Here is a 15,495-nt window from a genome sequence, read left to right as displayed (position 1 = left end):
GATTAACTGAGTTAACACCCAAAAGCCTGAGTATTTCCACAAGTTCCTTTTGGAGGTGGGGAGCCTTGCCCAGCTGCCCTTTCACCCTTTCAAGGCAAGCAAGCTTGCTCCATAAGAAAGGCCTCAAGGCGTTTGTGTGCTTTGAACATCAGCAGACTTTATTTTTTTTTCTTCTTTATTTTATTTTTAAACTTTACATAATTGTATTAGTTTTGCCAAATATCAAAATGAATCCGCCACAGGTATACACGTGCTCCCCATCCTGAACCCTCCTCCCTCCTCCCTCCCCACACCATCCCTCTGGGTCGTCCCAGTGCACCAGCCCCAAGAATCCAGCCCCAAGTATCGTGCATCGAACCTGGACTGGCATCTCGTTTCATACATGATATTTTACATGTTTCAATGCCATTCTCCCAAATCTTCCCACCCTCTCCCTCTCCCACAGAGTCCATAAGACTGTTCTATACATCAGTGTCTCTTTTGCTGTCTCGTACACAGGGTTATTGTTACCATCTTTCTAAATTCCATATATATGCGTTAGTATACTGTATTGGTGTTTTTCCTTCTGGCTTACTTCACTCTGTATAATAGGCTCCAGTTTCATCCACCTCATTAGAACTGATTCAAATGTATTCTTTTTAATGGCTGAGTAATACTCCATTGTGTATATGTACCACAGCTTTCTTATCCATTCATCTGCTGATGGACATCTAGGTTGCTTCCATGTCCTGGCTATTATAAACAGTGCTGCGATGAACATTGGGGTACATGTGTCTCTTTCCCTTCTGGTTTCCTCAGTGTGTATGCCCGGCAGTGGGATTGCTGGATCATAGGGCAGTTCTATTTCCAGTTTTTTAAGGAATCTCCACACTGTTCTCCATAGTGGCTGTACTAGTTTGCATTCCCACCAACAGTGTAAGAGGGTTCCCTTTTCTCCACACCCTCTCCAGCATTTATTGCTTGTAGACTTTTGGATCGCAGCCATTCTGACTGGTGTGAAATGGTACCTCATCAGCAGACTTTAGATTTGAGTCCCAAGTCTTTGTTCTCACTTGCTCTCACCTCAGCTGATCCTCACACCTCGGAGCACAGCGGTTTCTCAGTTACAGGGAGTCCTGAAGGTCGGGGGATTGTGGGTCGACTGCACAGGCACCCCGGGGTCCACCCCAGACCTCAAGTCGGCATAAACTAGGAGTAGGGCCCTGGGGATCTGTTTCTTGGAACTACACCCACGCTGTTGAGATCCACAGTCAGGCTGGGAGCTGCTGCCTGGATGGATTTCAGTGGCTCGTGTCCTGTACGTCTGTTTGGTTCCCCACTGTGGGGGCGAGTTACTCATTCTGTCCTCTTCCTCAGGTCCACGTGAAATCAGAGGTCCTCGCTATCAAGTTATCACAAGAAATAAACTATGCAAAGAGCCTTTACTATGAACAGCAGCTGATGTTAAGACTCAGTGAAAACCAAGAACAGTTGGAGCTGGACTCCTGAGAAACCCCAGCTGCTGGAGGGACATTCCCAAAGACAGACCCCCCACCAATCAGGAGGAGAGAGGCCCATGGGCTTGGCTTCAATTTGAGGAAACCAGAATAAGGTTTGGGGGATGATATCAAGAGGGGAAGTAAATACTGATGAGGGGGTGCAGATGGAACTGTATTCATTTGTGGGGCAAGGAATTGCTTTAGATTATGGGGAGGTAATTTGTAAAAGACATCGGTTGAATAACGTTTGAAAAAAAAAAGCGTACCAAGATCAATCTAATTTTTAGATTGCCCTGTATTTTGTTAACATGTATATATTGATAAATATACAACTGTGTGTTTGTAAATATATAGAAGTGTTTCTGAACAGGGACTATGATGTGTGTAAAGGATTGTTAACTGTAAAGTAATATAAAATTATATTGGATCTTCTATTGCACTAATTCTACATGTCTAATTCAGGGTACTATCCATGAAGAGGGATTCTTGCAAGTTGCAGAATGTTATGTCTTAGTCTGGGAAACGAGGGTATTCACAGTCGGGTGGGCTGAGGTGAGGTGCCGGGTACGTCGAGTGACACCTTTGACACCTGCATGCGTCCAGGCAGCAGCAGCGAACCAAAGTGTCCAGACCTAGAGCTGGCCCTCAAAAAGGCCTAGGGGAGTGACTCAGATGCATCTTTTATTGATTTCTCCTCCAGTTTAAAGATGGTTCTTAGAGTGTCACAGATTATTTTTATCTGCCTAAATCTCTGGCTCTCTCCTGACTGGTCTTGCCAAAGTTTGCGGTGTGTTCTGTTAGCACACGTGCACACACACCAGCATTGCAAGTTTTTCTTGGGTTATTATCATAGAGGCCAGTCTGAAACATTGGTAGACTCTGGTAACTTAGAAGGGGGAAAAGCCCTGCAGAACTGGGTGGACAAATCAGAAGTCCAGAAACTTAGCAAAACCCACAGTAAGAATGTCTTCCCTCCTGAGCAGCAGTCCGAGGAGAAGGACCTAGGACTCTCTTCTTCCTAATAAAGCCGCAGGCAGACTCTCAGCTCTGCAGTCCTGGGGACCTGGTGACAGTAACACTGAGATGAGAAGGAGAGAGTCCAAAAAGGGAATGAAATCTTGAGTATTAAAAAGCTGTTTTTGTAAGTTTGAGGCCAAGATTTGGCCAAAATAACTCTTGCCCTTGGTTTTAAATTCCAAACAGTGGCAAGGCCTTGAAGTGAGTTCCCTCTTCTTCCTGGGTCTTGTTTGCAGGGTTTTCTCTTTTCTGTATGGAATAACCAAGTTGGGGAGGGGTAGGCTTCACTCTGGAATGAATGACTAGACTTGTGATTTTTTAAATTTTTATTTTAATAAATCTACTCAGTCTGTACAACCATGTCTAATGTAGCTGAGATCTAAAAAGACCAAGGGGATCAGTGGATGTGTGGAAGGTTTTGGGGTTTATAACTCATGACCCAGATCCTTCCAAGACACAAATGAAGCTAATCTGTCTTTCTTCCCCCCGCTTAGGGGGTGTGTGTGTGTGTGTGTGTGTGTGTGTGTGTGTGTGTGTGCGCGCGCAAAAAAAACAGGAAGGGAGCTTTCGTCCAGTGCTTAGTGCTTTGGCAAAGCAGTGTCTTCAAGGCTCGTCTTGAGCACCAGGATTTATATGTGGTCTTCACTGAACTCTGTCTTCGTGGCCAGCAGGGTTGAAACCTGGCTCTTGAAGGAGGTGCGTTTTTGGTTGTTCGGTTGGTTGGTTTTGCCAGGCGGCCATTGTGGCACCAGGTGCTGCCTCCTGCAGGTTTCTCATCCTCTTCAACAGCCTCGTGCCCTGCACCCCACAAGTGTGGCTTGTGGTTTTTGTCACCAGTCACCCACTGCCTGAGATGATGATCTCCTAAGAATGAGACTCTCGGAGGATTGATTATTTGCATCAGTGAGCCTTCTGTCACTTTCTGGAGTGAAGTCACTTGGAAGTTCTGTTGGATTGAGGAGCTTGGTGTTAGGATTATAAAGGAAATTTGCCTTGGGGCCCAGTGGCACCCAGCATCCTCTGCCCATGGGAAGTTGGTTGAGGGCTGCGCTGTGGAGCGGTGCTTCCCAGAGACTCCAAGAGGGTACTCAGATGCCCTCCTCCCGGCCGCTTTCTGATCTCATCAACCCTTGAAACAGTGGCTCAGCTCCTAATTGCACAACCTCCTCTGACATTGTGCCTTAGAAGAGGCAGATGTTAAAATGGGATCCGAAGACCAAACGGGGTGAGGTTGGGGTTGGTGGGTGCCAACTTAGCTTCTCAAACTCCCTCTGCCCTCTCAGCCCTCATGCCAGGCGTGGGGTAAGGTTTCAGGGGCTCTGGAGAGTTTCCTGGTTTGCCTGGAAAACATCCAAAGCTTTAGAGGAAGCAGGCCCTGGCTATGGCTGCTAAAGGCCCCCATTTCCTTTAAAATCAGTGTTTAGCCAGAGATGGCCGAGACTTTGTTACAATAATTTTCTACCGATTTTCTTGCTGCCTCAAGTACCCAATTCCACTCCCAGGAAGAAAAATAAATTGAATCAGGAGAAACCAGACCAGCAGAAAGCAAACTCCCCTTGATGCCCTAACCCAGCACATCCAGCTACATCGCTGCCTGATCAGAGCTGCTTTTGTTCACCCACCAGAAAGGTTGACCAGTCAGTGCTTCCTGCACCCGGGCCCGCTCACTGCCAACCCAGAAACGGAAACACGGCCTCTCATCAGTTTGAGCGCCTCACCCGCCTGGTGGTGAGGATGCAGCTCAGAGTTCGGACGACTCCTGGGCCACTTTGTTTGTAAGCCTCATCTGTGCCTCAAAATAGCATAGCAGCTGCTTATAAAATCCCCAAAATAAAGTTCTGGGTCACCGCTGTGTGAGCACCCTCACAGCCACCAATCTGTTGCGACTCTAAAATCTGTTCATGTCAAGTCGTTCTTTCTCTTCCTGTGGAATAAAATGCTCTGTTGACTTCCAAACATGTTGTTTCCTTCTAGTTTCTTGCTGTCCCGTAGATTCTAGAACCATTGCCGATGACAAATGCCAAACATCTGAAGGTGTTCACAAGCACACGCAGCCTCTCCCTCACTCCAGGGAGGCGCGTTCCCAAGCCAGCCCTGCACCTTGGGCCTTTGCCTAACTTCCTGTCTGCCGGGCCCAGGCTTGGTGCTGACCGCACTCTCCCCACCTCTGTGAGGTAACCGGTCCAGGCCCTGGCAGGATGAAAGGTGTCATATCCTAGAAGGAAACTGCAGGAGGAGCAGGTTTGGTCATGTTCACGGTGCCTACTTGGGCTTCCCTGATGGCTCAGTTGGTAAAGAATCCACCTGCAGTGCAGGAGACCCCGGTTCAATTCCTGGGTTGGGAAGATCCGCTGGAGAAGGGATAGGCTACCCACTCCAGTATTCTTGGGCTTCCCTGGTGGTTCAACTGGTAAAAAATCTTCCTGCAATGTGGGAGACCTAAGTTCAGTCCCTGGGTTGGGAAGATCCCCTGGAGAAGGGAAAGGCTACCCACTCCAGTATTCTGGCCTGGAGAATTCCATGAGCTGCGTAGTCCATGGGGTCGCAAAGAGTCAGACACGACTGAGCGACTTTCACTTCATAGTGCCTACTTGGTATTACTGGACAGGCCAGGAAGGCAGCTGAGCAGGCACTGGAGTGTGGAGTTCCAGAGATGAGTGCAGGCCAAAAGCACAAGACTGGGAGTCGTCGTCCAAGTGACAAGTGGAGCCTGGATGGAATCCTCAAAGGAGTGGGTGAAGGGTGGGAAGGGCAAAGAAAAGAGACCCTGATCTGAGTCCCGGCGTCCCCGAAGTTTAAGAGTTTAGGCAGATGGAGAGGAGCAGCGCCTTCCAGAGACGGATGTGCAGCTGGGAGGGTGTGGGTCCTAGAAGCAATTGTAGACACCAAAAGAAGAAGAGGCTTCCCAGGTGGCTCAGTGTAAAGAAACCGCCTGCCAATGCAGGAGCCGTGGGTTCAGTTCCTGGCCTGGGAAGGTCCCCTGGAGAAGAAAGTGGCAACCCACTCCGGTATTCTTGCCTGGAGAATCCCATGGGCAGAGGAGCCTGGTGAGCTACAGTCCAGCGGGTCGCAAAGAGTCAGACACGACTGAGCGACTGAAACAACAGCAAAAGGAAGAAGAAGGGAGCCTGCTGCAGAATATGCGTGTTGAAACTTTTAAACATCAGATTTTAAATGTTTGCAAACATACAAATACAAAACAAAAACATAATCTCATATCCATGTTATAGCATATAAGGATAACCTCATGGATGGATGTTCTCATGTGATTAGATACAGACACGGAACACAGACAGATACAGTCATATATCATTCCCAACATTTGTTTTCATGAAGTTGAAATTGTATACTTTTCTGCACCTTCTCAGTGTTAGCTTCAGGTTGGTATATTGCTGTTTTCTTAAATGCAGCACAATTGTTGGTGTAACTGTTGTGTGCGAACTCAGAGATTCCCATATTGGAGGGCAATCACTGCATTCTCAGGCTACCCAGCCCACTAAGAACAGCCTACGAGAGACACCCTTCTACTTAGGTGCTTATGCACTAGTTTTATTTCTGGGCAGTAGATTGCAAGCAGCCAGTGGTCTCCATGGATACACACAAGATCACTTTCCAAACCTGTTGCTGGGGATGTGGAGGGCTGTGGCCCATCTAAGTGCCCTCTCCTGGCACTCCTGCCAGAAATGTTAACCAGTCTGAAAGGGGTCTCAGTCTCATCTCATTCTTTCTTTAGTGAATTACCAGCAGTGAACCTATCTTTTCAATTTTTGTAGGAATTTAAGTTAGGAATGGCTGTGGAATTATAGCAGAAGTCCCTTCACAGCATCTATTATTATGACCATATTGTTTCTTCTCCTTTAATTTTTTAAAAATGGGATACATTGATAGATTTCCTGGTATTATACCACCCTTAGTCTCTTGGAATAAGCCCCATTTAGTCATAATGTTATTGTTATTCTTTTGATACATTCCGTGATTCTTTTTGCTAGTATTTTGAGTCTTTGCATCTTTATAGTGAGAGGAGGGTCTGTAAGTTTCTCTTTTCATAGCATCTTCATCAAATTTTAGAATTAAAATTGTGCTGCCTTCCTAAAAGGAGGACTTCCCTGGTGGCTCAGATGGTAAAGCGTCTGTCTACAATGCGGGAGACCTGGGTTCGATCCCTGGGTTGGGAAGATTCCCTGGAGAAGGAAATGGCAACCCACTCCAGTACTCTTGCCTAGAAAATCTCATGGACAGAGTAGCCTGGTGCAGGCTACTCCATCCATGGGGTTGCAAAGAGGGACATGACTCAGCGACTTCACTTTCCTTCCTTTCCTTTCCTAAAAGGAGAACTCTCCACCATTTTCTGTGGCTTGCAATACTTAAGTTATGATAGAATATACAGTTCTAGTTTGCCAAAAATTAGGTGCAAGTCGGCTGCAAACCCTTGTGCTGTGCTATGCTCAGTCGTGCCCAACTCTTTGTGACCCCGTGGACTAGAGCCCTCCAGGGTCCTCTGTCCATGGAATTTTCCAGGCAAGAATACTGGAGTGGGTTGCCATTGCCTTCTCCAGGGGATCTCCCCAACCCAGGGATCAAACCCCTATCTCTTGGGGCTCCTGTATTGGCAGGCGGATTCTTTTCCTCTACCACGTGCCACCTGGAAAGCCCCAGACCAAACCCATCAGTCTCTAGAAGCTTTTTCAGTGGTTCCCTTTAATCTTCATTCCCCACCCCGCCAACGTGTGTGCCCTCTGCTAACTGGAGTATTCAAGGTTTCTGTTGCTTCATACGTCAGTTTTGGTAGCTTATTTAAAAATCATCCAATTCTCTTATGTTTTTTACATTTGTTGCCATACGTTTATATGTATTCACCAAAGATTATTGTAATACCTCTTGTCTTGGTCATTTCTCCTTTCTCATTCCTAATCTTGCATATTTTTACTTTTTTTTTCACAACTAAGTTTTTGAGGAAGTTGCTGTTCTTTTCAAAGGAGGAATTTGGGGCTGTTTTCTCTTGGCTACTTTTTTATTATTCTATTGATTGTACCTTTAATCTTTTGTTCCTGCCACCTGGTTGTTTAGGTTTATCTTTACTGTTCTTTTCTTGCTTTCTAAGATAGGTTTTTCATTTCGTTTTGTTTTTGTTTTTTTTCTCACCTATCTTCTTGAATAATGATGACATTTCAGGGCTATAAATTTTTTTCAAAATGCAGCTTTGTTTATCCCATAAATTTTGATATTAAGTGTTCTTAAGTTGCTTTCTGTGTAGTTTTTAATTTACTTTTGATTTCTTCTCTCATCTAAGACCTACCTAGGAGTGTGTTTTTAATTTTTAAATATTAAAGAAGTATCCTCCTTAAATTAGCTATTTTAAATTTTACTGGTTTATAATCAGTGAAAGAGGAGAGTGAAAAAGTTGGCTTAAAGCTCAACATTCAGAAAACTAAGATCATGGCATCTGGTCCAATCACTTCATGGCAAATAGATGGGGTAACAGTGGAAACAGTGTCAGACTTTATTTTTGGGGGGCTCCAAAATCACTGCAAATGGTGATTGCAGCCATGAAATTAAAAGACGCTTACTCCTTGGAAGGAAAGTTATGACCAACCTTTTCAATGTATTGAAAAGCATATAGCATGTTGAAAAGCAGAGATATTACTTTGCCAACAAAGGTCCGTCTAGTCAAGGCTATGGCTTTTCCAGTGGTCGTGTATGGATGTGAGAGTTGGACTATGAAGAAAGCTGAGCACTGAAGAATTGATGCTTTTGAACTGTGGTGTTGGAGAAGACTCTTGAGAGTCCCTTGGATTGCAAGGAGATCCAACCAGTCCATCCTAAAGGAGATCAGTCCTGGGTGTTGATTGGAAGGACTGATGCTGGAGCTGAAACTCCAATACTTTGGCCACCTCATGCGAAGAGTTGACTCACTGGAAAAGACCCTGATGCTGGGAGGGATTGGGAGCAAGAGGAGAAGGGGACGACAGAGGATGAGATGGCTGGATGACATCACCGACTTGATGGACATGAGTTTGAGTGAACTCCAGGAGTTGGTGATAGACAGGGAGGCCTGGCGTGCTGTGATTCATGAGGTCACAGAGAGTCTGACACGACTGAGTGACTGAACTGAACTGAATCAGCAAATATAACCTTAAGTTTTCTACGTTTAAAAAAAATCTGTTGTGGTTTCTTTTTGTCCAATTACTTGATCAGTTTTTAGAAATGTTCCATGAGCATATGAAACAAAAATATCCTCTTTGAGGCTTGTAAAGAAAGATCAGTAAGTAGGTAGGTAAGATAGAAGGATGGATGGATGGACAGACAATGGGAAGGAAGATAGGTACATACACACTTACCGATAGAAGTTTACAGACTATATTAATCAAAACCTGTAAGACTTTACTTATTTTTCTGTAAGGGAGCTCTGACCTGTGTCTTGCGAGTGGCCCAAGAAGCAAGTTCTGTGTAGTCCTCCCGAACAGCAGTGAGAACTTAAAGTAAACACAGCGAGCAGAAAGGAGAAAGAAGAAAACACAGCATCCTCATTTAAGCTGCCTCCAGGTAGTCCTGCTGGAACTGTAGAAGGATTTGATGCTGGAACAATGGTCCTGTGCCTGCCTACCTCATGCTCTCAGGCCGGGCCCCCTTGTCCCCACTAGTGTAACAGGCCCCGCTGTGTCCTTACTGGTGTAAACAGTTCCCAGCCGGTAATGAAACTTCACACCTCAGGCTTACTCTGGTCTGACTCCAAAGCACAAAAAAAGTCGTGGGTACATTTTATCTTGGAGGAAGTGTGTGGATCTAGGGCTGCAAGGCCCTTGGAAACCCCGGAAGGGGGTGGTGTGGGGAGGAGAGGGAAGGGGGAGGAGAGTGCTGACTTGACTCCCAGGGCATTTAGAGGGAAAAGCGCTGCCTTTGGGGCATGTTTTCCTGGGACACCTTACCTCGGGTACACAGAGACTTCTAGGAAGTTGGGCCAAGCCTACAGAAAGGCACCTCTCCATTCTGCGTGATGGTTTGTATACAGAGACTGCCCATCGCCAGGTATGTTCCCAGACAACACAGGTAACTGTTGCCAAAGTCACTAAGCCCCTGTCCCTCCAACAACAAGAAGGCACTGCCAGCCTTCCTGGGGCCAGAGATATGCAGTGAGTGGGGCTACAGTCCACGGGGTCATTGAGAGTCAGACATGGCTGAAGTGACTGAGCACTTCATGTAAGATTAACATCTCCAGAAATACTTCTCTGGCTGCAAAATGGAGAATGAGTAGCATGATTGAAGAGAGGAAGGAAGGCCACTGCAGCAGTCCAGGTAAGAAATGATGACAGCTTGGGCCAGGAGCAGGCAGTGGAGATGGAGAGAGGTACAGAGACCTGGGACATGTTTTCAAGGAAGAATAGATGAGAGAGGGATTGATTTAATGTAGAGGATAAGAGGGAAAGAGGTATCAAGGGTCATTCCCTGGTTTCCAGCTTTAACCAGGTGGGCAGTGATGTGATTACCAAGGTGGGAGAATACTGGAGAAAGAGCTGGGATGTTTATGACTGCTGTCCATTTACTGACAGTTACATATCTGTTGGCTTAGTGGTAAAGAATCTGCCTACCAGTGCAAGAGATGCAGGAGATGTGGGTTTGATCCCTGGGTCGGGAAGATCCTCTGGAGGAGGAAATGGCAACCCACTCCAGTATTCTAGGAGGATTCCATGGACAGAAGAGCCTGGCGGGCCACAGTCCATGGGGTCGTGAAGAGTTGGACATGACTGAGCACACACACACATATCTGTTCAAGGTCAATTGAATAAATGAGTGTCTTAGGTTGTGGGTATATTTAGTTTGTCAGTGGCGTGTTGAGCACAGATGGAAAGTAGGCAGTTTAGAACTTGAGAGAGGGTGACTCACCGGTAAAGCGTGTTTGGTGTGATGGGAGTCAATTCGATTCCAGTGAGCATAGAACAGGAGAGAAGAGATGCTGGACCAGGCCCTCAGGACACCAACGTTTAATGGGTGCATGTGCGTAGGAAGGTGACCCAGTAAGGGAGACTAGGAAAGAGTGACTGGACACATGGGAAGAAAAGTACGTGTTTCTGGAAAAAGTACAAAAGTACTTGTTTCTGGAAACAAGAAGAATGTTTCCAGAAAGAAAACATGGTCAGTTGGTTGGATGATGCTGAAAAGCCCAGTGAGATGTGTGCTGGATTCGACAAAGTGGAGGACACTGTGGTAAGAAAAGATTTTTGGGAGCAGAAGCTAAGATGAGAGGGTGAGGTGTGAATGGTGGGTTGAGTAGAAACAGCGAGTGTCCTTTCTTGGACCGAGCAGCTGGTGAATGGTTGGCCCATGACCGTGACACATTAAGGTGGGAGTGGCTGCCTGGCCATTTAATACCGACAATTAAAGAACAATCAGGTAATTAAGACTAAAGGCCAGTCGGTTTTTTTCTCACCATGTACTTGGCGAGATCTGTGATAAAATTCTCCTTCTCTTAAACATCTTCAGTGGGTCTAAGTTCTGTTGAGTTTTGATGATACATACAAAAGCTTCAAATTAGCACATTTATCTTACTTGTCCTTTAATACAGCTTGTATTCCACATGGGAATTAATTGAGAGCTCCCAGGTGTGCAGTGGGCCCCCAACACACACAGACTCAGCTTCACGTCTTCATTTAGCGATGAAGTTTACTGTTTTCGAATCATTCAAGCCTACTGGGGCACAGTTCACATCTCCAACCCCTGTGTTTCTCCATATCCCTGCATTTAAATAATATATTTGAAGTAAATGATAATGGACAGTGATTGTAAAGGTAAAGCAAAAAGCTTGAATGGCTCCAATTCTGTCATTCTGTGTAACCACTTACAGTTTTTATTGGTGTTTAAAATTTTAAGTAGTGAAACAGTGCAGACTATGAAGTGTAACACGTTTGGAAAGAGAAAATTTTAGTTCACTAATGAAACATAAAATCAAGCATTATCAATTGTGGTTTATTAGTTGTTCAAAGTTTACTTTTGGCAGATGTATTGATTTTATTAAAATTCACTTACTAGTTACTGGACAATTATTTAAATAAACATTTTTATATACACCTATAACCAAAGTAACCAAAGTTAAAATCATTAAGTAAATATATAAATATTATATACATGTAAAAAGATTAAGTAGTTGTGCTCTATTTTGTCCTATGATACTTATTTAATGTGACTGGCATAATTACTTTTAAAATTCAATAAAATATTTTCACTGTCTGCATTTCTTGACTTCATTCATGATTATTACTGAAGATGATTTTGTCATATTGAGGAGGGGAGAGTTTAAAAGATGATCCTCTGGACTTCCCTGTGATTACAGGAGATAAGAATCCTCCTGCCAATACAGGGGACATCAGTTTAATCCTTTGTCCAGGAAGATTCCACATGCCTTGAAGCAGTTAAGCCCATGTCCCACAACTACTGAGCTTGCAGCCTAGAGTCTGTGAGCTGCACCTACTGAAGCCCATGTGCCTAAAGTCTGTGCTCCACAAGAGAAGTCACAGGAATGAGAAGCCCGGGCACCACAACTAGAGCAGTCCCTGCTCTCTGAAACCAGAGAAAGCCCATGCACAGCAGCGAAGACCCAGTGCACCCAAAGATAAATACATGAATGAATTTAAATTTAAAAAAATGATCTCTGGGTTTCAAGAACACCAGGTACACCACTGGCCAAGGTAAGGATCCTTGGGGATGTCCAGGTCTGCCATCTCTGCAAATAGGATAGGAGTTGGGTCTGACAACCGGGGAAACCAGAATGAGCCAAAGCCCTTAACAATGCTAACAAAAGGAGCATCTTATTACTGAGGGACTGAAACAAGGAGCACATCTTCAGTGCAGCCTGAGTTGTGGGAGGGAAAGGAAAAGGAGAGAGGAAAGATCTAGAAGGAAATAACCCTGAACTTGAACTTGTTTAGAATGAATTGCTTTCCATCCTTGGCCACACCATGGTCCACCCCACACTAAATCCTGTCCACAGGGGCAACTATTTTCAACTCTTTTCCAATTTCTTCTTGTTTTTACCTCTGTTTTTTTTAAATACCATATTTCTACCACCTATTCTTGATTTCTCAGATTTCTTTCCATCCATTATCTACTTTTTTACTACTGTGGAAGATTAGAATCTGGCTCTTTTCACTGCCCCAAATACTTCACTGTGAAAAGGGGGACATCATTACAGATCCTATAGACATTTAAAGGATAATAAGGAGATACTATGAATAACTTTGTGCTTTTAAATCTGAAAACTCACATAAAATGGACACATTTCTTGAAAGGCACAAATTATCAAAACTGACAGAAGAAATATAAAATCTGAATAGCCTTGTATTTATTAAAGAAACTAACTTTGTCATTAAAAATCTTCCCAGGAAGAAAACTCCAGACCCAGTTAGCTTTACTTGTGAATCCCATCAACCATTTAAGGAGAAATTAATTTCAATCCTATACAAATCCTTTCAGAAAAGAGGAAAAAGCACTTTCCAAATCATTTTATAAGGTTAGCATTACTCTGATACCAAAAATAAATAAAAGTTTTATAAGAAAACTAAAGACTAATATTCCTCATGGACACAGATGTGAAATTAATTTCTTAAGTTTTTAGCAAATTAATTCAATAAGTCATGAAACCCAATTGAAAATAAGCAAGTGTCTCAACAAACATTTCACAAAAGAAATATACAAAAGGCCAAAAAGCACATGAAAAATCTGCAATATCCCACTCTCAAGGAAATGCAAATTAAAACCACAATGAAACGCCACTGCACACCTGTGGAATAATGTTAAGAATTATGATGATAGCAAGTATCAGAAAGGATGATTGCAAGGATTGGCACATGGAATTCTCATACGTTTGCCAGGGGGGATGTAAAATAGTGAAACTAGTTTGGAAAACACCTTGGCAGTTTCCAAGAATTAAAACTTCCAAAGAGTTAAAATATACACTCACCACAAGACTCTTCAGTTCTACTCATAGGTATCTACTCAAGAGAAATGAAAATACATTCACACAAAGATTTGTGCACAAATGTTTAATATAGCCAAGTCCTGGAAACATGTCTGTCAATCAGATCAGATCAGATCAGTCAGTCGTGTCCGACTCTTGAGACCCCATGAATCGCAGCACGCCAGGCCTCCCTGTCCATCACCAACTCCTGGAGTTCACCCAGACTCACATCCATCGAGTCAGTGATGCCATCCAGCCATCTCATCCTCTGTCGTCCCCTTCTCCTCTTGCCCCCAATCCCTCCCAGCATCAGAGTCTTTTCCAATGAGTCAACTCTTCGCATGAGGTGGCCAAAGTACTGGAGTTTCAGCTTTAGCATCATTCCTTCCAAAGAAATCCCAGGGCTGATCTCCTTCAGAATGGACTGGTTGGACCTCCTTGCAGTCCAAGGGACTCTCAAGAGTCTTCTCCAACACCACAGTTCAAAAGCATCAATTCTTTGGCGCTCAGCCTTCTTCACAGTCCAACTCTCACATCCATACATGACCACAGGAAAAACCCTAGACGAACCTTTGTTGGCAAAGTAATGTCTCTGCTTTTGAATATTCTATCTAGGTTGGTCAAAACTTTCCTTCCAAGGAGTAAGTGTCTTTTAATTTCATGGCTGCAGTCACCATCTGTAGTGATTCTGGAGCCCAGAAAAAAAAAGTCTGACACTGTTTCCACTGTTTCCCCATCTATTTCCCATGAAGTAATTGGACCGGATGCGATGATCTTTGTTTTCTGAATGTTGAGCTTTAAGCCAACTTTTTCACTCTCCACTTTCACTTTCATCAAGAGGCTTTTGAGTTCCTCTTCACTTTCTGCCATAAGGGTGGTGTCCTCTGCATATCTGAGGTTATTGATATTTCTCCCGGCAATCTTGATTCCAGCTTGTGTTTCTTCCAGTCCAGCATTTTTCATGATGTACTCTGCATATAAGTTAAATAAACAGGGTGACAATATACAGCCTTGATGAACTCCTTTTCCTATTTGGAACCAGTCTGTTGTTCCATGTCCAGTTCTAACTGTTGCTTCCTGACCTGCATACAAATTTCTCAAGAGGCAGATCAGGTGGTCTGGTATTCTCATCTCTTTCAGAATTTTCCACAGTTTATTGTGATCCACACAGTCAAAGGCATTGGCATAGTCAATCAAGCAGAAATAGATGTTTTTCTGAAACTCTCTTGCTTTTTCCACGATCCAGCGGATGTTGGCAATTTGATCTCTGGTTCCTCTACCTTCTCTAAAACCAGCTTGGACATCAGGAAGTTCACGGTTCACATATTGCTGAAGCCTGGCTTGGAGAATTTTGAGCATTACTTTACTAGCATGTGAGATGAGTGCAATTGTGTGGTAGTTTGAGCATCTGTCTGTCAATAGATGAATGGAAAAACAAACTGGAGTATAACAAAGATGGACTTCTGGTCAGCAAAGGACATGAACAAACTACGAACATGCAAAACCACAGGGATGAATCTTGACATCCAATCCAAGCTTTAAAAAGATAACTGTGTCAGTGGTGTGGATGGTGGATGGAATGGAAGTAACTGGAAGGAGAAGTTCTCCTTAGGGAAATATTCAAACAGTCCAGACAAGATAAGGAGTTCAACTAAGGAAATGGAGAGAAGACAAGAGACACACACAAAAATCTACCCAGTATATTAGATAGGTACTTCCGTGGCGGGGGGAAGGACCACTTTTGCCTGACCAGAATCAACTCTTCCTGGATTGTATATAATCCAATTAAATTGCCAATCAGTGCAATCTTATCCCTAGATACAGGGATTGGTTCTAGAATGGATATGTGATCCAGTCAAAGGGAATCCAGGCAACTGGACAGAAGTTACCAAGAAGAGATGGTTTCTTTCCACTGGATTTGAGCCTGGAAGCTGTGAGCCTGAAGCTGCAGGGAACAGGGTATGGGGAGGGGCTGCCCCAGAGTGAAGCAAAATGGAGCGAGGCCAGATCATGAGGGCATCCCTTGAGGCCCTGGGTTTTGCTTACATCTGT

The 15,495-nt window shown here is 44.2% G+C and overlaps 1 protein-coding gene across 5 annotated transcripts in view; it reads left to right on the top strand.

The window, feature by feature from the left end:
* Window positions 1-4,451, top strand: part of VPS13D (vacuolar protein sorting 13 homolog D) — a 273,484-nt gene extending 269,033 nt beyond the window's left edge. For all 5 annotated transcript variants that reach the window (XM_027564854.1, XM_027564853.1, XM_027564852.1 and 2 more), the window contains one exon: window positions 1,357-4,451. In XM_027564854.1, coding sequence (XP_027420655.1) covers window positions 1,357-1,488 — 132 coding nt within the window. In that variant the 3' untranslated portion in view covers window positions 1,489-4,451. The remainder of the gene's footprint in view (window positions 1-1,356) is intronic.
* Window positions 4,452-15,495: the final 11,044 nt, after the last annotated feature.

The sequence above is a fragment of the Bos indicus x Bos taurus genome, chromosome 16, assembly GCF_003369695.1.
Source record: "Bos indicus x Bos taurus breed Angus x Brahman F1 hybrid chromosome 16, Bos_hybrid_MaternalHap_v2.0, whole genome shotgun sequence".
NCBI lineage: Eukaryota > Metazoa > Chordata > Mammalia > Artiodactyla > Bovidae > Bos > Bos indicus x Bos taurus.
This window is presented reverse-complemented; position numbering and strand designations above follow the sequence as displayed.